We start from the raw sequence: 25,417 nt of genomic DNA, 5'->3' as shown, positions 1-25,417 counted from the left end.
CCGATGAAAACCCATTTTCTTTGCTCAAAGTTTTCACTATTTATTATTCGTTTCTGGTCAGTTTTCCCTTTCTTGTTTCAAAATATATTACAAATAGCTGCATCGCTTCGGCGATCCCTCGCATTGATTCCAGAGTTGATTTACATCCTTTGGGTTTATGTCAGGTTAATGTGTGTGTGTGTGTGTGTGTGTGTGTGTGTGTGTGTGTGTGTGTGTGTGTGTGTGTGTCACACATACACACACTATAGCTTCTGACCACAGGAGCAAAGATAATTTAGGGTTTGGGACGAATACAGATGTACGGCTTGCAATAGCTCAGTCGGTAGAGCACCGATCTAGTAAACCGGAGGTCTCGGGTTCGAATCCCGATGAAAACCCTTTTTCTTTGCTCAAAGTTTTCAGTATTTGTTATTTGTTTTTGGTCAGTCTTCCCTTTCTTGTTTCAAAATATATACTTATCTATGTACAATGTATATATATATATATATATATATATACATATATATATATATATACATACATAGGCCTATGGCAAAGATACTGCAAAAAAGTCACATTTCAAAATCTGCGATGCAATGTTAGTCATTCTGTAGTGTCTCATATATTCACAATTCACATTTGAAGTAATGAGAAAAAAAATGAAGAGGCGAAAATCTGTGAGTAAAGACGACATTTTACATTTTCGATTGTTACAACAGATAGTAATGTTGCAATACCTTTCATTCAGTAACACTTTCATCGTCACGATGATACCGTGTTTCATTATTCTTTTCAATGATTTTCACTGTTTTCACGTATTTCAATGTCATCATACAGATCAATCACGAAAGGTCGACTATTTCGGAACTTGAGCCTCCTCAGTGTCAAAATCTGTGTCTTTAAGATCTGCCCATAAGTGCATGTGCCCAGCGTCACACCCACACAAAAAGTAGCTTCCCATAATATGGAGCACTCGTCTTCTATCAGTGAATCCACTAACCAATGTATGAAATGAAACATACACTGGTACTTTACCATTCATTATGGAGGAGGGGGGGGGGGGGAGGAGAAAGGGTTTATTCTCAGCCTGGGCAGAATTGGTAATTTACGAGATATAAAGGTAGGTAAAAGCTAGTTTCTTTTTTGAGTATTCACCGACTATCATTGATTCTACCAAACAGTGTCTCTTTGGTGAATTGGCGAGCTCACATTTAATCTCTTTTAATGTATTCCATGTTTGAAAATAGTTTAGAAAATGATGTAATGAATATAGCGATAGCTTGTTGGCCGAGTATGGTTCTATTGTTTCCCTCCTTCCCTTTCTGTAGTGGACGAGCCGTATACTAATGTGTATCCTTCATATTGGTCCTTAATCTTAGATGATTGTTATCATTCTAGTTTGAAACAAAACTCATCAGTTGGTCACACTGGAATATCGCTAGAAGATGATAACCGGACACCTAAAAAATCTTGAAATAGAATACATTTTCCTATACTTGGTTGTACAGATATACCGTAGATATAAGACGATAGTGTCTTATGTTCCAACCATGATGGGGTATAGTATTCATACACTTCAATAAAATGTATAAAACATCCTATTGGAACAATGTATTCTCACTATGACTTACCTCTATATATTACAATGAACTGATTGAACAGCATACGATCACAGGTACATGCGCAAGACGACATAATAGGATGTCCCCATTTATACGCATTTCATATAAGTATTGTTTTGTTATGATGATACTTTTTTATTCAATAAGCCGACCTTTTCGATACAACTTCCGAATCTTTTGCTTGGGAGTTGATTGTGAAAAGTCACAAATGTTTCTTGGATCTGGCAAATTGTGTCCAGTAGGACCTACTGGCGACCAATCGATTGACTATCAGCTATTCGGTATGCTTTTTCGTTGTTTATGCTTTCTTGTCCGTAGACTGATAGACATGGTAGGTTAGCATTTTCAGGACTGGTATTCAATGATTGCTGGCAATAAAAGACGATTTTTATTCGTCAGGCAATTGCTGAGCAACTGAAGATTGATCGCCAGCCATGTGCCAATTACTATAGTATTGCTATCAGTTTTGGCATTGCGTTGATGTTTACAGCAAACCACAATAACTTATTCCTCAACATTCCCCATCAAGCAGAAGATTGTGATTATGATATTTTCTTGAGCTTTACACAGAATGATGCAGTAGGAGGGAACTCTATGCAACAGACATGGTGAACCCTGTCCAAGGCTTTCTGCAAATTGTGGATCACTGAATATCACTGAATTGTTGGTTCAAATCATAAAAGACGCTCTTATCTGCTATGCGGATATAAAATGTTGCCTAATCAAGTGAAAAGAAAATATTTTCTGCACAAGCTAATAGAATGGAACATTGCTGAGGAAAGCAAAGGGGCCTTCTCTTGCTTCCCTTTCAAACTTTACCGTTAGACTATCGTCATGACCAAACAACACCTTCCTTGACCATGTGGATTGACCCAGTACAAACCTATAGCAGGGTCGATATTGGCAGTGGCCCGGTGGCCCGGTGGCCCGGTGGCCCGGTGGCCCGGGTCCAGTAAAACGTGATATCGAGCCACCTAATAATAATATTCGAAAAGGCTTTCTTTTGGTAGCCCTATCTGTTATGCTCCTGTTCATTTTTGGCTACTACATTTCTTTTCCGGGCCACCAAAATTTCATATGTAAAGATTTTAGTGGGCTGAAGTGACCCCCAGAGAAAAACAAAGTTAGTGTCAAGCCATAACAATGCAATGTAGTACTCTCCTCCTTCTTCTCTAACACAGCAGGAGAATCTCTAATGCATGCAATACATGTAGTTTCGTTCAGACGGTGATCCTTAACCTCAAGGAGAGCTAGCTATCTTCGAGGATCTTGAAGTTAACTTGAAGATAGCTTTCCACGAGATAGGGTTAGCGCTCATCTATAAACTAGCCGTGGGGGTCCCCACTCGTAGTTAAGCATCGCGTCGACAAAACTTTTTGATAGGAATTTGTAGATAGCGTAGTTACGGGAAGCAGTGAGCCTATCCTCGAGGATAGCTCATACCTTCGAGGATAAGCTTCGTTGTGTGAACGCGCGTCGTAGTTGGGGGCCAGAGCCTATCCTCAAAGATAGCTATCCTTGAGGATAAGGATCACCGTTTGAACCTAATGGTCATGGACAAATTTGTTTCAGAAATGTAAATCGGCATCCTTCGCTTTATATGAACTTGGAAAAGTTCGTCAGTTTTTGGATGCAAAGACCACTAAGAAGCTTGTTCAGGCTTTTGTTATATGTCATTTAGACTATTGTAACAGTTTGTTGTATAATCTCTGACTCACAGCTACATAAACTCCAGGCAATTCATAATGCAGCTGCAAGATTGATCACCCGCACGAAGAAGAATTCTCACATAACCCCCACTATGAAGCAGCTACATTGTTAGATACTGTTACTGACTTATCAGTGCCGGCATTCAATGGCACCAAAATATCTCAGTGAATTCTTGGTCAGGTACGCTCCCTCTCATAATTTAAGATCAACTCAGAAAAATCTTCTCCAATGTCCTGCTATCACAACAAAGCTTTATGGTGAGCGATCTTTTGCTCATGCTGCTCCCACACTGTGGAACGCTGTTCCGTGTTATATAAAAAAGTCCCACAATGTTAAAGTTTAAAACTGCTCTCAAGACATTTCTGCTCAAAAAGTAATGAGTTTGGTTTTGCATTTATGGCACACACATTGAACACTACATTTCCTCTTTCTACTTTCACCCCTCTCCCTTAAAGCGCATAGAGACACCACGGTAGTGATATGCGCTATATAAGCACTGTGATGTAACTGATGTCGATTTTATAGCATCCTCCTCGATCGTCTTCCTGTCATAACTTTAGAATCACGACCTGGTGTTGTGCTGATAGGTATGAAGCAATGTTTTCCTTTTTCTGAATAACAGTTCGTGGAATACTAGTACTTCCGAGCGGGCCGCATCAGTGTATACACACATCATATCGTGGGTTGTTTTTTTTTTTTTTGTCAATCAATTTTTGGTAATGGTCAATATATTAACGACGAAGACTGGCCGACCATTTGCAAACTTTTCTTGGATTATTCATTCATCGATTCATCGTCAAATTAGTTACTGATCGGACAAAGTTCGAAAGTTTCTCGGCAAGGGATCGACGGATCGACAAGGCTTTTCCGTCCGCCGGCGAAAAGACTTCACATGCATGTAACCTTGGACTTACTATTGAATTTCCATAGTTAATCGTCGGTGCCGTCTGCTTCCTTACTAAGTGTACTCCATTAAGTGTGCCATCCCTAGCACAGTCACATGGGGGTCTGCTCGCATTTTTCTGCGGTTCCTATGGGCTTAACAAACTTTTGGTCAATGAAACCGACGTAAGGTATAATCTTTCATCGCGGTACATGAAAATACAGAGGAAGAAACAGTTGAATAAAATCACCGAAACTCTTTCCTTACCAACTGGTCTCGATACAATTCAAGGCAATTAGAAAGTGGCTGCACCTCCTGAGCTTCGAACAATGAACTTCCTGGAAAGTTCTCTTCAGTAAAGCCTGCCTGCTTAATTCGATCTGCCGCAAATTTCCAGTTGCATTTGGTTTTTAATAGTCCATCACTTGATTCAGTAATCTGATAATAAAAATGACATAAACATTGTCAAACATTCATGACCCTCAAAAAAAACAAGGAGGGCGAAACACGACCTCCAAACGGATGAATTACCCATAATATGTGTTCACAGACACTTTTGACGATGCTAGTAAAAACCAGTAGCGAACGTGCATAGGGTATAGAAACCCCCCCCCCCCCCTCGTCCCTTGGCGTTAAAGCAAAAATCCCCCAAAGTCCTGATATCGAATATGTGTGTGTGTGTGTGTGTGTGTGTGTGTCTGTGTGTGTGTGTGTGTGTGTGTGTGCACATGCAATGTATTATAAAGCATCTTGGAAATCACCTTGGACGCAGTAATCCTGTTTCAAACTCACACAAACTGTTATTAGACAAGGGGATTCCTTTCTTCTTCTTCTTTTTTTTTGGGGGGGGGAGGGGAGGGAATAGTAAAACACAAACATTGTTTTTCTAAAGATGATTTGTCACAAAACCATTTTACCCATGGTTCTCTTTTTCTGGTTGTAAGAAGATCTAACATCATCAACATTAATCATTATAGCCTTCTTTCTTTCACTCCATTCATTCTTTCTGTGTTGTTGTTGTGTGTTGTGCTTTTTATTCAATCCTTTGTGCCTAGCATTCATACCTTCATACCAGCATTTTTTACCTCGTTACAAGGAGGGCGCCAAAATGAATACAGAGATTTTTTGTGTCTTTTTTTTACAGTACTAACATTTCTTTTCACTTGCCATTAATCAAATAGGTATCAAACCTCCATTGTTTCCCTTTTGTTACATTCATCAATCAATGGCGAGGAAAAAAAAACTAACTTTAACCGACACAGAATAATCGTAACAGACTCTGAGCATCATCATTATCAAATCGATAAAAAAGACTATAAAGCCCTGCCCTAAAGAAAAACAAATAACCTAACCTAAGAAAACCACAGAATCACATTTCATGTTCTTTCAATCTTTCAAATGATTTCAACCTTGCAGTTCATAAATTTGTCCAAACAACAATGTTGACGTGAAGAATAAACATTAATCTCACGTATCATCAGTGCACGTCATTATTCTACTTGTGTCCTTATCTGAAAAGGGAACAAGCCAATTCCTATCGCAATTTTAATACAGCAGTACATCCCTTGACGAGGGTAGGCGAAAGTTGTTGTTATTTGTTTTCCTGACGAGGCGAAGTACAGACATTGTAGGCTTACAAATATTTCTTCCAATTAACTTGTAGCGGTTTAAATAAATTCTATAAGTTTTTGATTCCTTCCCAATTAAACACACACACACACACACACACACACACACACACACACACAAACAAACAAACAGACTAACAAGCGAACAAATAAACACATACTCTGATATCCTAAGATATTCAATGGTTATAGTGTCGAGTAAAATCAAACACCTTAAGAATATAAGACAACAATAAAATGGCATAAATCATAAATTTGAAGTTACAAGTCATCGTCATTGTCACGCTTATCTAAGTCCATGGACTTCATTCAAACCATGATTTTGACACAACACCACTTTCGTGAATTTTGCGAGCCATAATATACAGCCATCATGTTTAGTGACGAGTTATATTGTTATAAAATCGCTTGCCTTGCAGGCCATACTGGGCTTCATTTTTTTCAGTTGACATCGCCTGGTATGTGGCAAATAAAGTCATAGAGATCAAGGCTTTGAAAAACGCAACCCTCTTAACAATTTATGATGGTACGTGTATAAAACTGTAAAAACTTCTTATCTTTCGTTAAAATAAGGGAATGAAAATAAAACATAGTAAACCGTTTGTATATACATACAGGATGTGGAAGGAATAAAGTCATTCTTTAAGTGCGTTTGAAAAGTTGGACAAACACAGTTTATTGTCACACGTGTTAATGGGCAGTATACAAATATTATCGGGTGTTTACGATTGTTATGCAATGTCATTAAATTGTGTACACATATACACATATACACCGAAGTCAACGCTTGTAATCACGCCCCTTGATAAGTAGTTGGAAAAAAAAAAACAGCTGAGAGCGAGACTCGTACTATCGAGAAGTCTTTCCAAATTTCGCCTTTTTAGTCGAAAGCCAATGTATCGTTATGTTCTAAGAACGGACGATCTGATATGAACAGGAAAACTATCATGATGATCTATTAATATTTGGCGCAATCAAAACGGAATTCTACCGCGTCGGGTATATCAACAACAGAAATTACCCTTAAGATCACGTATTATAAGAACTCTGAGATATAGGGGTATACATGCACATACTATGGCTGAATTCAAAGCCAAAACATAGTTCTCATAATTACGCCAGCAGAACTCGATTATTGCTCTAAAGATTATAAACGTATGCATAAGAAATGTGTGACATAAAATCGATTTCGCGTGGGGTAACGACGAAAATGCGAAATTTTCACCAAAAAATGTCCACACGGAACTTCGGAGTGTGGGTATTTTGTTCCATGTTCATCATTTCACTACTGGCAACCAGGGACAGCCTGGTGGTATTGTCGCTGCCCGGAAAGCAGTAGATGACAGGTTCGAGTCCCGCTGGTTCCTTTTTTCAGACATGTTTGTTAATTTACAGATCAGCAGTTGCGATCTTAACAAATTTGATTTCTAGAGGGAGACAAAGTGAAGAAACTCGCACCTGAACCTTCACCCCTATGAATAATATTTTTTCTTTCATTCGCAAAAAAGTTCGCCAGAAGGTCCATAATCTCAGAGCTTACCCCCACCTTGGTTACAACGTATTTTTCATAATCGATTATAGGTAATCGACCAATCGGGCCACAGTGATATCAACGATCTTCCGGGCCAGATTGAATCGCATGCAGCTTGTTGTATAAGATACGATTGCAAGGGCACGATAGATCATCACGTTATATTAAATGGGTTAGTCAAATACCGGTTAGTGATTGGCTAAACACAGTCACGTGATGGAAGCACATTCGTTATTCAATTCAATTCAATTCATACATTTATTCAATAATAAAAATCGTTTCGATATAAAATGTTTACAAAATGTAGCAGGTACAGTTCTGAGAAAGCCAGAGGCTTGTTAGAATAGAATGTACCCTTGAAAACAAATCATACACATATTGCAATTCGAACATTAAAATACCAAATGATAAAAGTAGCACAGAGAAAAATCATTGAAACATATTAAAACAAGCACAAAATTGAAATTAACAAAAATTACCAATAACATCAAGGGAACATGGAGAGAATAAAACATACTAAGACAAAGGACAAAACAAAACAAATAACACCACAAGAAGCAAAGCAAACAAAACAGAACGAGGTATCTAGAACGAGACTACAAAAATACGTTTAAATAGTACGAGAAGACATTACCGATTGCAGCTCATGTAAAATACATAATAAAATAATGTAATTCAAATTTCCTATTTTCACTAAAATGAGAAGGCAAGAGCATATCGAATTTTTTTCTTGAAATTGTTCAGAGGCAGCTTTTTAAGATTTTCCGGAATTCCGGAGTTCCAAATATTAGATCCATGAAACCTTATCGACTGTTTTTGGGTACGAGTTGTTCGGAAACAAAATGGATGAATGTTGAATTGATGCCGTGTGTTTTTTGAGTGAATTTCATCACAACGTTTGAAATAATCCATGAAAACAGATGGAAGTGTATTGTGAATAAACTTAAACATAAAAATTCCAGTCTTGTACAAAACCAAATCAGACAGAGATAAGACGCCGAGGCGTCGAAATAGATCATGTGTATGCGCACAATGTGAGCCAGTGCAAAGACAAATAACCTGCTTCTGTAACACCACTAGTCTCTTTAAAAGGTAGGCAGATGCACGACCCCATATGAGGTTGCTACCCCATAATATTATAATATAACAGATGATGACTTTTGTTGTCGGGAACATGGACCGAACGTTCCACCCTCAGGGTTTGAAATGCTATTTCGGGAGGCAATAAGTCCCTCAACAGTATTTCAAACCCTTCGGGTGGAACATTCGGTATGTTCCCTCCCTCGCCAGTCATCATCTATATAATGTTCTACCAAGGAGGTTCGAGAAATGGAGTCACAACAGTCTTATTCGCTTTGATCCTATGCTCGAAGCCGCCACTCAAAAATACTTGAAGTATGTGTCAAACTGGATCTGCCGCTCAGATGCGAAGACAATTGACTCATGTCTCACTGCATAATCACCAGCCACTTTCCAAGGAAGATATGTCTTTGTGATGGTAATTACTTTTCGCTATCCCTAGTTACAAACGATGGACGGGAGACAATGGTAAAGGGACGGTGCCAGGTAAAAATGGCAGGGGTAAAAATGGCAGAGGTAAAAATGGCAGAGGTAAAAATGGCAGAGGTAAAAATGGCAGGGGTAAAAATGGCAGAGGTAAAAATGGCAGAGGTAAAAATGGCAGGGGTAAAAATGGCAGGGGTAAAAATGGCAGAGGTAAAAATGGCAGAGGTGAAAATGGCAGGGGTAAAAATGGCAGAGGTAAAAATGGCAGAGGTAATAATGTCAGAGGTAAAAATGGCAGAGGTAAAAATGGCAGAGGTAAAAATGTCAGAGGTAAAATGTCAGAATTAATGAGAGTGATTTCGTCAGAGATAAACGTATGAAGAGGTTTTGATTGATAACCTAGCCAGAGCAAACTGTATCGAATTATCAAATTCCAACTGCAGGTTTGAAGAATGTTTATTGAATTATGTTTTAAAAAGATTAGAGCACTCTCATTATTCTGAGTTTGGTTCAAGTGCAGTGGCGTAATCTGTCCGTTCAGAGGAATAATAAACCAGCTAAGAGCCTAGTAGTCCTATGGGAAATTTATATTATTATTATTATTATTATTATTATTATTATTATTATTATTATTATTATTATTATTATTATTATTATTATCTTTATTACTATTATCTATCATTATAGGGGGGTTCCAACAATGCTGCAAAACCCTTAAACAGTATAATCCTATGTTGTTTCGCCCAATGAAGTTATCACACACACACACACACACACACACACACACACACACACACACTCACGAACCCACTTTTGGTATAAACATATACTTCTATACGCAGATATACATACTCTCACATACACACTCTTGTCTTACACAAACGAATTCCGCTCACGTCCAGGCTAGTATATTGTCATTATTTTTCATTTTTTGAACTGTTTAGTGAAAAGAAGTAAAGGAGACATCAGTAGTCGAAGCAAACCGCAAATTTTTCACCTGTTCAGTGTTATTTTCTCACATTCAGGTTTCGTAGGAGGCTATTTATTTCACAAGGCCTGATCACGACATAATGTAGAAATAAAAATACAAAACGCAAAAAACAAACTACAGTGACGTCAGGGATCACTCGAAGATTTTGGAGTGATCCCTGACGTCACTCCAAAATGAGTGAAAATGAGCATTTTCACTCAAAATTCACTCCAATTTCACTCGAAATTCACTCTTTTTTGTATTCACTCTTTTTAGAGTGAACATTTTCACTCGATTTTTTTTAGAGAGTATCGGCAGACATAAGTAAGCTCTTGCAAAATATTTTATTACATTGTTCAAGTATCACATGGCGCAAAAACAAATATCTCGAAGTTTAATGAACACTTTGTGGTCACTTAACAACTTCTGGTTATTAAAACTGGAGACGAACTTTAGCAATAAACTGTTCAAGTGAGAGTAAAAACCGATAGTTTGCCATGGGATTTTTTCAATCAGTGTCGAACGAATCCGCAGGCGAAAAAATGTAAATGTTTGATGCCTTTCAAACTTAGCTGTTGCTCCCGAAGTCAGATTCCATTACGTTTAACGTAGTAAATCTATCAACATGGTGTGTTGCTATTTGGTAGATTCAGCCACCGAAAATGACGTTGTTCTCTCGTTATACAACAACAGTAAGAAAATCCAATCCAATCCCATCCAAGTAGAATGAAATCACCGCCTCGATGACTACCATATGATCGCGATTTAATTTACACAGGGATCGCTGAAACTCTGCAAGACTCTCTTCGTCATTTTCATGAGGCCTGTAGTACGCAGCCATATGAAGAGTCTTAGATCCCGCCATATTTAATTTACACAAGATAATTTCACAATCCTTTTTTTTATGTTCTATGGAAGAACATGATCAATGGTGGAAATGAGCTGCATGCTTGACGGAGGTCTGCGCTCTCAGAGTGCTTTTCTAGTTTGTTAGTTACCTCCGCCAAGGGAGGAGGTTATGTTTTCGTTACCGTTGGTTTGTTCGTTCGTTATATATAGTTAGTTAGTTAGTTAGTTTGTCCGTGTGCAAAATAAGTCAAAAAGTAGTTAACGGTTTGAGATGAAACTTGCAGGAAAGGTTGAGAATGGCACAAGTAACACACGATTAAATTTTTGTGGTGATCCGAGAATTTCAAACCTTTACGCGTGTTTTTTTCGCGCATTTATACCTTTTTTTTTCCCCCGTTTTAATGTTTATAATAACGTATACATCGTTTACGTCACGGTTTATGCACTCTCATCTCATAGCCCCAAGAAAATGTTTCGGATAAACCAGAAAGAGGTCAGGTGAGGCGATATGCATTCTACCTGTTTAAGTAAGGAAAACGAGGGGAATATTTTGTACATGTACGTACACTGTAAGCCCTATTGGTCGTGAGGGAATGCAGTTTTCATTCTGGACAATTTTTGTACATGCTCCATTTGCAATAGTTTAGAGACGTTGGAGGCTGGGTGGGAGGTTTGGTCCTTTCCATTAAAACGCAGAGGGTATCCGTGAGAAAAAAAAAATGCAGGAAAGTAAAATAGGGGAGACCGGGAAAAAATGGGCCATTTTTACCCCTGCCATTTTTACCCCTGCCATTTTTACCCCTGCCATTTTTACCTCTGCCATTTTTACCTCTGCCATTTTTACCCCTGCCATTTTTACCTCTGCCATTTTTACCTCTGCCATTTTTACCCCTGCCATTTTTACCTCTGCCATTTTTACCCCTGCCATTTTTACCTCTGCCATTTGTACCTCTGCCATTTTTACCCCTGCCATTTTTACCTCTGCCATTTTTACCTCTGCCATTTTTACCCCTGCCATTTTTACCTCTGCCATTTTTACCTCTGCCATTTTTACCTCTGCCATTTTTACCCCTGCCATTTTTACCTCTGCCATTTTTACCTCTGCCATTTTTACACCGAACCAAAGGGACGGGGGTGCGCGAATAGAAATTACTCAAATATTGCTGAAATAGATATCAAAATTACTCGCCTGTACGTGTCTGTACGCTAATCTGACATACTAATTTATAAAGAACTGTACTTGAAGATGATACCATATTAGTTTCATTTGGCGGAAATAAGGAGAAAAGTGATAAAACCGGCTTTCCATAAGGGTAAAATTTCAAACACTTTCACAAAATATAGCTCAGATTTACACTTTTGCACATACTTTCGAACGGAATTGACTTTCGTTTTATATGTTTATCATTAGGTGAAATTTCATTGAATTTGATACATAAACGAGCAGCATATACCCAATATTATGTTAGCGTTAAAAAGGAATCTTCAGATTGCTCAGAAAGATGGCGGCTTCAAGCATTGAACATCAAAGGCACAACTGCACCTGTGGAATTCTTTAGTCCAGCCATAGAAAACTGACAGCTGATTGAATAATCATAGTCAGTTATAACTCCATCTCTCGAACCTCATTGGTTCTACTTTTCAACAATGCTAATTGTGGGGATAACGGGGGGGGGGGGGGGGGGGGGGGAGGTTCTTCTGCAGTAAAGAGTCGTGTAAAGGTTCTAGCATCAAAATATCTCTACACGTTTGATCTTAAAACACGCCAAAACAACTCGTCATCATGGTAAAACGCGTCAGCCAGGTAAATTTTTTGGTAGACCCTTTCGATGTACGCCCTATATTCATGGTATTGAAAGCAAATCCTAAAATGATGGAAGATGAATTTTGAGCCCTTCCGAGAACTATGTTTTAGCTTTAACCTTTCAACGAACATCGTGGAGGTATTAAGAAGTTGCTTTTATTGTTTAAAGATAAGATACTTTTGAGGTCTACCTGGCTTGACTTCTGCCCAGTTTGATGCAATCGTTATAATGCTTATCAAGAATTTCAGAGCGATTTTAATCGGACTCCCAGGTGGTTTCTGGCTCCTGTTGATCTCAACTGCCGTGAACACATTCATTTGTTTCTTGGCGTTTCAAATGTGAGCAGTGGAGGATATGAATGAACTTTGCAGATAATATCTGAAGTAACATGGAAATACAGGACGAGTATCATCGTGGTATGCCCAATGGATGTGTATGATCTATCTTATGCAAACATTATAGGTTATATTCGTTTACAGTGTTGGCCCTATACACAGATTCGGTGATTCCTTGGTGGTGTTATTCTTGGTCGCCTCGAGCAAAGCTTTTTCACAGTCTGTTGGTCTCATGAGATTAGTTTTGTTCAAGAGCAAAGGTGTGTGTTTGACCGCACACTAGTCTACAGGTGGTTAAAACAACGCAGCAAAAACGCATTATAGATATTGCTTTTTTTATTGTATTTGTTTTTTGCTTCCGTCGTTTGTATATGATACGATGAATTAATGATGATATACATGTACTTGAATTTCGACTCTTCGGAGTTAGACTGCGATATACGGTATATGAAGTCACCTCTCAAATTTCTGCGAGAAATTGTGTATCAACGCATGTTTGTTTGATATATAACAACACTTCAGGTACGCCTGCAGAATTGTCGAATTTTACTCCAAAATGTACACATATGCCTAAAGAATGTGTGGAATGATGCTGTAATAACAATATATTCGTTGGGTAACCATAAAAATGCAAAATATTAACCAAACAGGTTTGCCGGAGTGGTAATCTCAGAATGGGGTCGGCTAACTCGGACCCGGAGACAGCTCGGCCTCGCTTTGACGGCGGGACCAAGTTGTCCCTCTGGATTGTTATGTTGTAATTATGGGGGCGCTTCGCGTTCTGGCTGGTCGCATCTAATATTGCAAGAAAATATGACATGGTGCAAGACGGGTCCTCAAACCCTTATCAGAACTACGTTTTCACTTTATTCATGTTATGGCTATGTCACAAAACTTCAACGGTTGCAAAATTCTGCTGCCCGATTGTTAACTTTTACTAATAAGTTTGATCATGTTCTCCGTTCCTTACATTGGTTACCTGTAGAAAAAAAGGATTATTTTCAAGATTCTGTTATTATTACATCATTCAGTTCATTCTTTTCCCCCCATATACATAAGTAATTCTGTTCAAAAATACAATCCGACACGAAGGCTACGTTGATCATCAGATACATTCTTACTCCAAACACCCAGAGTAAAACATGGGTATGGTGATCGTGCTTTTTCCGTTATGGGACCAAAAATTTTGGAATCAGTTGCCTCTTCAGTTAAGGGAACTGTCATCTACAGAGTCATTCAAATCCAAACTTAAAACTTATCTGTTCCTTTCATGCTGAGGACTGTAATTGCTGTATGTCATTAATGTTGGATCAATATTGTATTTTCAATTGGTATATCTTGTATTCTTTATATATTTGTTTTTGTTTACCCTTTTCTTCTTTGTTGAAATGTTTGAATATGTATATATGCATGTAAATATATGATATCTTTTCATTTTTGAAGCGCCATGAGCACTGAAAAGTGGACCTGTGCGCTATACAAGTAGCCACTATCTTGTATTATTATCATTGTTATTATTATTATTATTATTAACAACATATTACACTGATTTATATACACTGCATCATGATGTGATCAAATATCAAGAGTGGAGAAGACATACAGATGTTGTAGTTATCATATTGGTTGCGTGGAATTTTATGGACCTCTTTAAATCAAAATACAGTTTACTGTTAGGCAGAAATGTAAATAGTCCATAAAACATTGTTTATTCTTTACAGACGCCATGTGGCACTAAACGATAGACGAATATTTACTCTAGAAACAAACAATAAACTTTGTTTTTATTTCAGTTTGAACCGACTGATGTTGTCACTGTTTTGTGCACGTTTGTAGAATCATGCAGTGTTTGAATGAGATTATAAAGTCATATCTTTTGAAATCACGAACAAATAAAGTCCCTTGTAAGAGGATAAAGAAAAAAAATATCTTTTTTAATGCTTTTAGTGCATATGCTAAATGAAAAAAAAAAATCAACGTAGATATGATACCTTGTTTTCAAATACACATCCAAACAACGCGAGAGCGGTGGATCGCCCTTCCCATAAGAAAAAAGAAAATAATGAGAAACAGTCGATATTATCGGGTGTATGAATCTTTCAGCTTTAATGATGCAATACCAACTTACGACTTTATGTTGTTGCAAAATGTTCATTGTAAATCACGTTGAACAGTAACAAGGTGCACATCACTATGTAAGTGGATATAAATTAAAGTACAATGTACCTTTAATCGTTGAAGCAGGCCAGCATACGTGCAGCTCATGATTTATACAGCGTTACTTATTTGGAGAACAGTCACTGTTGGTCAACATCTATTTGCAAATTTTCATATCATGCATGCATTCAAAGCTGATCAATGACGGTCTGAGATGTACGCTGCTGTTGAAAGAACTGTTGTTTGATGATCATGCCAGTAATTTCTGTTTTAGATAAGAATGATCACTCTCCTCATGGCAATAGACATTGCGTCAGGAGCTAACGAAACAATTATCAATGACGAAGAGATACTTGCCAGTTCACTTCATCGATCAGAACTGCATATGAAGTCGTTATATCTAATCTTAAGTTGGTTCCTCGTTTGGGGAAATGAAACAGTGGCGTGATAGCTATTTTTCAGTAAGTTTCTGAAGAGCTTAGAATTCACATTCTGAATAATCAGTATAATGATTGATTTTTGTGGGTGAACGATGAACAAAAAATAGCAATACTTAAAAACACATACCAACATGCACAAGAGTTTAAGACCCGACAGATCCGATATCGTTCAATGACAAATAGCTCAAGATCAAACTACCGTCATCTGAAACGTAGGAGTGAGAGTCCCTCAAGAAAAAAAAATGCCGCGCAATCCTAGGAAATTAAATTTGCTAAGACTCTTTTCCAGATTACAACATATTGCTGATATCACTTTGACTAGCTTTACTTTACAGTCCACCGCTGACATATGAATATCCCTCGCACGCATATATAGCATTCAACTGAGTGACCCCGAGCATTCGGAACACATCACTCTCTTAATGTTTACCGGCCTCTCCGTTGTGAAACACCACCCCGCGAGCCTCCCTGACGGCCTGCACGAGCCTGTCTTTGCCCATAGGGGTTGTTCCGCGTTTCTTGCCGGTGGTAATTGTCCTCCTGTCCATTGTATGCAGGACCATTGTATTGTGGGCGTTGCCCATAGCGTCTCGCTTCCTGCTGATACTCTGGTTCGTCTTCGTCATCGTAATCGCTGTCATCATCAATATAATCATCCTCTTGCTCATCGTTATCGCGATCTTGAGCAAACTCGTTTTCGAACCCAGAACGATGCTGCTCTTCCTCCATGCCGCCATCGTCGAAAACTGCCTCATAATCGTCATCAAAGGGGAAGCCAACATTCCGGTCGTTTTCATTTGGAGAGCGAAATCTGTTAACCTGCTGGCTTTCTTGATCGAAGTCGCTTCGCATATTATTCTGATACTGGGAAGCTTGGACACCTTCCCCGTTGTCAGGGTAATCGCTCGGTTCTTCCTGACTATCCTGGTTGATGTCACTCTCTTCTTCTTCCTGCTCACTGTAATCCTGATTGGCTCGAATATGTCTCCGTTCCACCGCTCCCTCTCCACCTCCTGCATTGAGAGCCATCAACTCCTCTCGAGCCCCAGTGGCTGCGTCGCGTTCTTCCTCATATTCATCTTCCTGCATAGCGGTCAAAACTTGACCTCGTACATCTGGGTCACCAATATTTGCCAGAAGGTTGGAATGATGCCGCAAGTGTCGTAATAAAAGCCCCAGGTCGTATGGATCGTTGATGTCGACGGGAAGATCGATCTTTGTCGCACCGAGTACAGCTTTTATCTTTTCCAGGACTAAGTACATTGAGAAGAAATAAATACAAGATGATTTAGAAGTTTTATATGTGGCACACATGCATGATAATCATAGACCATCACATTTCGTCTTGTACTGTGTTTCGTACTAAGCAATCAGACAGTAAGGAGAGACAAATTTCTTCCCTTTGTTATAGGGGAGTAGTACGCCGGGGACTGCTACCTGCAACACTGGATAGATCTGCTTGTGTATCGTCTCGGGTAGCTAGTGAGGCATATATTTCTTCATAAGCAATAGTAATCAATAGATAGCTGATAAGAAGGCTACCAACGTGTAATCCGAAACTTTTAAGAGTTGAAAAAAAGAATAAGCTAATAATGACAATGTCTTGCTGGTAGAAAAAAACGTTTCGTTGTCCATGAATGTACAGCTTTTTTCTCTCTGCATCAAAATACTCATTTAATCGGTTTACAATATCAGCAATCATCATTTACTAGTACTATTATCATTATAATTATGTAATGACATACCCTCCGCACTGATGGTATCATCTTGTGAGCTGCTGAGAGAGTATTCGTGTAGGGGCTGATCAGACTCCATTGTCCGAGACACACTATCGAAATCCCCACCAGCACCTTCAGCTGGTGGTATAACAGGCCCAGCTGGCGCTGGTCCATACGAAGGTCCATATGCAGGTCCAGGTATATGCCCGGAAGGCGCACCTTGTCTTGGACCAGGTGCTGCACCATTTGCACGGCCAGATGGAAGCGATGGGTTTTCCATGTACTGCTGCTGGCGGGCACCGGGCGCTCCATACTCACGCCCTGCGTACGCGGGTTGAGGGTTATTGGCCCTGGGGTCATAGTAGTTGGGCCGGCCTGACTGGGCCGGGGGGTAAGCTGCTCGTGTACCACCCCCTTGCTGGGCTCCCGCCCTACCGACGTTCCCTGTGGGATTGTACCGCCTCTGACGCCCAGTTTGCTCATAGCCTGCTTCATCAGTCTGCCTGTTGCCCACTGATCTCCGCTTGCGATGTCCCATAAAGAAATCAAACAAAGGCGGACTTTTCTTCTTGCCAGATTCGACGATGGGGAGGGCGCCCTTCATCTGATTTGTTTTCTCCATCTCGTCATCAGCTGCTCTCTCGACAAGATTCATGGACAAGCGGTGTTGGTCTGGAATCCACCAACACACAAACCGAATGAGAGGCAGAGAGAGAGAGAGAGAGAGAGAGGGAAAAAAGTGCTGTAAGGGCCAATATTATTGTATCAATTAGTATATCAAAAGTATTGGCATTTCAGTTATTCTCTACACGCATCCACGTTCCTTTCTGTATGTTTGTTTGTCTGTTTTCTTCATCTTTGAGCAGTCCAGTTATTTAGTGCCGTTCGAGTTTTACCAAGCATTCCCCTACCTTGAATCACCTTTTAAGCGAAAAAAAAAATGCGTATGTTGTCTTTGTTAATATCACTGTAGAAAAGTGTGTGTGCGCTATTTCTTAAATCGTGTTCTATACTTTTAATACTATTAACTATGTATCTGCTTCTCCTTCCTTCACGTTTGTATAGACATAATAATGATTATCTTCAAGGGGCACAGCCGACTTCCCCCGGAACCCCCATCCTCCTTGTAGACTGGTCAAAGAAGTACAATGTATAATGTGTATCATCTTAGTCCTTAACTCGTCGTCACTCAGTGCTACAGTACAGACTATGTAATTTTCATAATTTTTAAACATAAGGAATAATTTCTTCGATATGACTGGAATTCTCTTTACAGACCTAAGCATATCGCGTTGCTAAAAAAAAATAAACAACAAACAATTAAGGCAAGTGCTAATTGTGTCTCGCCCATTCGCGTTGAAGAATTTTTTTTTCTTCTAACTCCCTGAAGTTCATTGACCCGCCTATGACATTTCATCTTGTGGTGACCTTCAACTCCCCAAGGGACATTTGCCATCCAAATTTGCTTACAAACGGACAAAGGGATCAAAATTTAGGAGCCATAAGAACAATGAAGAGGAGTGAATCGTAGGAGGCGCACTTACAACACAGATTGCTGAGTGAGAGTGCAGACATGGAGTCGTCTTCCCAGCCGTGCGCTCGACAACCAGTGAACAGGAGCGATGCAGCATTCACCAGAGTCACGTTGGAATATTTCAAGAAAGGTCTCAGAGATTTGCAAGAACATTCGACATCATTCTGGCCTTGGAATCTTCGAGAATAGAGAGAAGACAAAGCTTGTTATTTTTATCATATTAGTGATCATGTTTAGCAACGTTATCTGATTATTTCTGTCAAATAGATTCCATGCAGTCAAAGAAGGGCAGGAAGCCACTCGCGGGTAAAGGGCGATTTCAGACGGGTATAGAGCATTGGTGTTTCTTTCTTAACTGTGCATGAAGCTCAGAATGTTATGAATTCGATAAGCAACTTAAATAGTTATTCATTTCTATAATTGTTATGAGCATTGAAAAAAGGAGAAGAAAAGGAGTTCAATGAGATAGTCCAAAACTGCAAAACTGTACAGAATTGACGCATTTGTTTTAATGATTTTGTATTGTAATCAGGCACTGCTGGGTCGGCCAAAGATCTGTATAATTCCCTAAAGGGATTTGTGTAAGCCAATGCGGATATCGATGTCGAGCTGCTAACAAGTTTTTGATATACTTAATTCAAGTTTGGGAACATGGCAGAACCAGTACCAGCACGTACCTGAAAATCACCGAATGCGACAAGAATGGAATTGGAATACTATTAATGCATGTCGTCGAGTCCTCTCTTATACACACACACACACACCAACCAATACTGATTTCTGGCATTGTAGCAAAAATTGTCTCTTTCACAACTCATCAGGTATACTTACTTTATCTCTCTGAGTGCATGTAAGTTATCAAGGTAGGCCAAGGCGTCGCCGCTCGACAGTCCAACCAAATCCCTGGGGTAAACAGAACAAAATGAGATGCATCGACATTTACATACCAGTGAGTCAGTGACAAGTGTCTTTCAGAGGCAGCAAAGAAAACCTTCCCCTCTAATTCTTGCCGAAATGTTCTTCTCATCCTCTTCTTCTTATAACATCCGCCTTTTAAAAAATAATACGTCTAGGAGTTAACAATGAGGGTATTGGTTGGAAGGATTCAGGTGATCAGGCATTTATTTTGCTGACACGTAATATGTCATCATTATAACTATCACGTCGCAATGACAACCGGGCGAGATTTTACAGTTGCACTTAATCGCGATGAGGGTGAATGATCATACGACAAGAATCTGCTTCAAGATTTTATAAAGCAAATATATCATTTTGTTCGGGCCGTACTCGGTACCTTCGAAACAGTCCCTCCTTTGCATGGCTATCGCCTCGGGCGTGTTAGTTCCATGCAGGGGCGGATCCAGGAGTTCCGTAAAGAGGAGGCGCCTTTACAAAATTAAAGGGGGTGGGGGGGGGGGGGTCGGGGGCGCACACACCCCTCCCCCCATTTTTTTAATTTCTTTTGTTTTAACAAAAAATAAAGGGGGGGGGGCGCCCGGTGCGCTCCCTCCTGGATCCGCCACTGGTTACCTTGTGTTGGTAAGTCTTACTAATGCCCTCACTGACGGTTTTTTTTTTTTTTTTTTTGGTACATGTATATACAGGGCGTATAATAAAAAACACTTCTGAAAATTTTTTCATGATTACATCTCAAAATGTTTCGGAGATTTTTTTTTCATATTTATGGATGCCCAGTAGTCTCATCTATCAAGTGCAATTAACAAAACAATTTTTTGTTCACGCTTGGCTGAACACTGACGCTCTTTGCCCAGAGTGTGAAAAATGACTTGCGCCAAATTGAAAGAAAATGGAAAATTCAGCCAGCAGTTCAAATAAGTGTTCTCATTCAAAAAAATTGGTCTTTTGCTCACAGTTTTGATTATGTTATGATAGTTTAGGAATTTTCTGGCGATTTCCTGTAACGCTTTAGATCATTCCATTGTGTTATGGAAGGTTGATTAACAACATCAAGATCTTTTAAGCACAATTATCACAAATCATGCACAGACATATCGAACCCACACGCCAGTCACTCAGTCAAGAAGAGCAATCAATCAATCAATCAATCAATCAATCAATCAATCAATCAATCCAATCAATCAATCCAATCCAATCATTCAATCAATTCAATCAATCAATCAAATTAATCAATCCAATCCATCAATCCAATCAATCCATCAATCCAATCAATCAATCAATCAATCAATCAATCAATCAAGCAATTAAGCAATCAATCAATCAATCAATCAATCATTCAATCAATTAATCATTAATTTAATCAATCAATCAATAATCAGTCAGTCACAATGCATGTTTACAGTGGCATGTCAGATCGACATAAAGAATATCACCTTCCCCCCGCGGCTTAAAGGCTCGGATTTTTGTTTTGTTTAGGTTTTTGGTGCTTTGTTCATCCAAAATGGCCACTGCTCTCTTCCCTTGTTGTTTCCACCACCAGCCCCTTTACCCATGTATTGATGGATCGATTGATTGATTGACTGATTGATTAATTAATTGGTCAATCAATTGATTGATTAATGGGATGAATGATATGAATGTTGATTAATTTGGTACCACTACCACATTAAAGGATAACTGGCATATGTTATTGATGTGTCCGTGTATTGTGAAAACTGTGCTTTAAAGATATTGAATTAATTACACACTCTAATTCTCACCAATTAATTTGGAAATGAAATCATTAGAATTACGATAAAGCTGACAAAAAAAATCTCAGACTACCATAACATAATCAAAGCTTTAAGCAAAAGAGCAATTTGTTTGAATGGGAGCACTTATTTGAACTGCTGGCTGAATTTTCCATCTTCTTTCAATTTGGCGCAAGTCATTTTTCACACTCTGGACAAAGAGCGTCAGTGTTCAGCCAAGCATGAACAAATATTTGTTTTGTATAGATTGCACTTGATAGATGAGACTATTGGGCATCCATAAATATGAACAAAATCTTCCACGTATTTTTAAATGTAATTTAGAATTTCTTTAAAAAGAGTAACGTGTTTTTTTTTTTTAATACGCCCTGTATGATAGCGGAAAGACATTCTCAACTCGTAAACAAGTGATTCCGGCTATAGAATCCTTCCGAGTGCATCCTTGGACAAGACATTGAAATTCTACTCACATTTCCTTTGTGTCCCAGGTATGTGTATAAATGGATAAACTGAAATGCTGTGACAATGATTTGTCTGCTGCAGAGACAATCCTGGGCAAACATTTACGTCGCACTGATAAATATAAGTCCCTGCGTAAATTTAATCATTATATATTCCTTTTATTTACAAATCTTTCCGTCATTTCCCTGGCATATTTCAATAGGCTCTATATCTTTTTTCTTTTTTTTTTTTCTGGAGGCGCACACAGTCAGTTATTAATCATTGTATTACTGTATCACATGTATTTCTTCTTATCGTTACCGTTATTTTGGTTTTGCATATGTTATTGTGTTTTCTAGTTTTCTTGAATAAATAGCACCAGTGCGCTTAGAAACACCCGTATAAAGTACCATTTATATAAATGCAATTATTATTGTTATCATTATTATTATTATTATTATTATTACCATCATTATTACCATCATCATCATCATCCTGAGAGTAAATGCCATGCGAGTCTATACAGAAACCATTGTACAAACTATGACAAAAGGATAGCACTCAATCCCATCACCAGAAACAAACATAAACTAAAATATGGAAAGAAAATCAATACGGGTAAAACGTTCAACAAAAATGCTTGCTTTCGAGGGACATTTTGCCACACACACATATTCATAGTTTTATGAATCAGAAATTGTGCATAATGTTCAAACTGGCTTAAAAAAATCAAACAAACAGAACGGTGTAAAGGTTTCATTAACATCAGACCTAAAATCAGAAAGCTATGAAATTTGATGTTTCTCAGATTCTGACGACACACAGAGATATTAGTGGCAAGCATCACTTCAATGAGGTGATGATGTCATGGCCTATAACAAGTTTCCATACAGAGACCTACATACATTAACCTTCACTAACCTATTTATTGATATTGTGACTTGAAGTTGGGAAGAAAGAATCGTATATTCTTTGCATCAAAACTTGTGTGTGTGTGTGTGTGTGTGTGTGTGTGTGTGTGTGTGTGTGTTCCAATAACCTAAAGCAATGATACTGTGAAACATGTAAAACTTTGGAATTTCGTATTTTTTTCCGTTCTATCAGTAATTTTCTTAATCATTCTATCTGCGATGCTCATATGAAACTTTTGCCCACTGTGTCCTCGTCTATTGTACTGTTAATAAAAGTCAACTTAGGGGTTTAACACCCCCCCCCCCCCGGCTTTTTTTTTTGTTTATTTGTTTGTGAAGATTGTTGTTTTTTGTTTTTATTTATTGTTGTTGCTTGCTTGTCTCGACCCGGTATTACCCATCGTCATTGGGTCAACCCAAACCCCCACCCCCTTAGCAAAGAGTCATAGATCCACCCTTGCTGATATAGTTGTATAATAATGATGACATTCTGGTATGACGGGTTATCACTACTATGTCACTAACGTGCATCAGTGTCTTCAGTATAAACTCACAACTGTTGGATGCGATCCCGCAGGATGTCCATGGATGACTCCTCGTACGGTGCCCAGCATTGCGCGAAGACATTCTGACACCAACAACTTTTGGCTGCAGCTTCACCACAATCACTGTCATTTGAGGTGCGCGTCGGGAAGGCACTTAACACCATAGGAACAGCGAAGATAATGAGGAACAATACCGTGACGGGACTCGGACTTAACGTCATCTTCGTGTTTTGGACGAAATATTGTCGACCAAAACTGGAGGGGAAAAAAGAATCATATTCCCATCATTTTCAAACTTGAACAACGGAAGGTTTAGACTATATGCGCTGAAAATATTGTTTCAAGATATCACTCACATGAATTACGTACAACAGGGTAATACAGCAGTTATCAAAATCTTTTTAAATCCACATACAGCAGTGATTTATATTGAAACCACGAACTGACCAGTTAAAGGAAGTCAGGCGTTTAATTCATGTCATATTATATACTCATTATAGGAACTATGGTATAAGCATACATTTAGTGGTAATACAGACACTTTAATGATTTTTCACACGCTTTCATAGCGCAGAAAGAAATAGTATACAGTCAACTGAATCCTGAAAACAACCCGGGGCAGCTACGGCAACAGGATGGGCCTTTAGTACAGCGGAGGCAAGCAGCAGAGTTATAGAGATACTGATAATTGCCTTAACTTTGCATGATTAAACATGTTAAAACGTTTGTCATTTAATAGAAATTATCTTTACGATTACCGTATTCTATAGATGAATGTTTTATTATTTGCAATTCAAATGCAACCCCTAGATTCTATACCGTCCTCTCCAACTTGGCAAATGTACGGAATTAATGTAGACCCCCCCCCCCCCCCCCCATGTATATCTACAGGCCCTATTACGGGATGAATGGAATTTCGAATCATCATAACAAAACATCGAAATAAAGAACATTCAAACTATAACCACATAAGAATCTGTAATGGATTGTACTGTTGATAGATTATAACCATTAATATCGCTATCTAATAGACTAGTCTTCTTCTTCTTCTTCCTCTTTTTCTTGGTAAGTGACCGCGTATCAACGAGCCGGTTTTATATGTCACTTTCAAAGGAGGTCGGCGTTGCACATTGCAGTAATTTGTATTCTTGATAACTCTAAGTGGCTTGTAATAATAATGATGATAAAATAATAATAATAATAATAATGATAATAATGATAATAATAATAATAATAATAATAATAATAATGATACTAATACTAATACTAATAATTATAATTATAATAATAATGGCTAGATCTACTTATAGAGCGCACAGGTCCGCCTTTCAGTGCTCATGGCGCTTCAAATATGAAAAGAAAGATAGGGTTTTACATAGAGGTCTACATGTTTACATGTTCAAAGATTTTAAAACATAATTCATAGATAATCTACTAGTATGTGATGAGGAATACACAGAAACACTGGTTGTCAGAAAGAAATTGGCGACTCGTATTTTGTCACCGATGAAATATACTGACGCATTATATGCGTCTGCATAATACTAGTACCCAAAGAAAGATCCCGCTTCATTCATTCTTCGCAAAGAGCAGGGCGCATAACCCGGGTAAGATCCCATAGAAGACAAACTGGGATAGGTAAAGTTGAATATGGCCTATCCAGCCATCTTCTCAGATGGAAAAACGAAACAAACAAGTATCCCTCTTACCTTTCAATTCTGGAAGACTCTTGAAGATATTAGGACATCAGCACTCGTCCAACAAGATCAAAGAAAGTCACCACAGACCTAGAAATACATCTCTTATCCGTTTTTCAGAGCGCATAAAAACAAATGCGCGCAAAGTTGCTAAGGGCGCGCAGGTGTATGCGCAATCTCTTTTACTCATGGCGTTTTTAGGCATGCTGCACGCGCGCTCTTTTCCCACACCCAGAATATACTACGGTGACCCAGTTTCATGACGGAGAAAGGCCTCAAACTCACACTTGCACTGGATTCAGACATCCATCAAAGCAACACCCTTTCGTGGAAGTAATTTGCAACAATATTTTAACGCAGATAGGCCTACCACAAACCTACCTATCCCACATGACATTCCGATGCTCTAAGAGGTGAATGATTATGTCTCGTTGATAATGACATTGGAGTGGTGGCCCGATGGTGTGATGAAGGGAGTATTAGTTTG

At 38.7% G+C, this 25,417-nt stretch overlaps 1 protein-coding gene across 1 annotated transcript; it reads right to left on the bottom strand.

The window, feature by feature from the left end:
- Window positions 1-15,841: 15,841 nt before the first annotated feature.
- On the bottom strand, window positions 15,842-23,454 carry LOC139729290 (bindin-like). The gene is made up of 5 exons (XM_071640218.1): window positions 23,243-23,454; window positions 19,499-19,570; window positions 18,678-18,844; window positions 17,161-17,805; window positions 15,842-16,668 (listed from the first exon to the last, which is right to left on the bottom strand). Exons 1-5 carry the CDS (start codon window positions 23,452-23,454, stop codon window positions 15,842-15,844), a joined length of 1,923 nt encoding a protein of 640 aa, XP_071496319.1.
- Between the last annotated feature and the right edge of the window lie 1,963 nt (window positions 23,455-25,417).

Source organism: Diadema antillarum, unplaced genomic scaffold (assembly GCF_040938485.1).
Source record: "Diadema antillarum isolate AM-2024a unplaced genomic scaffold, OU_Dant_1.0 seq00000233_RagTag, whole genome shotgun sequence".
In the NCBI taxonomy this organism is placed as follows: domain Eukaryota; kingdom Metazoa; phylum Echinodermata; class Echinoidea; order Diadematoida; family Diadematidae; genus Diadema; species Diadema antillarum.
This window is presented reverse-complemented; position numbering and strand designations above follow the sequence as displayed.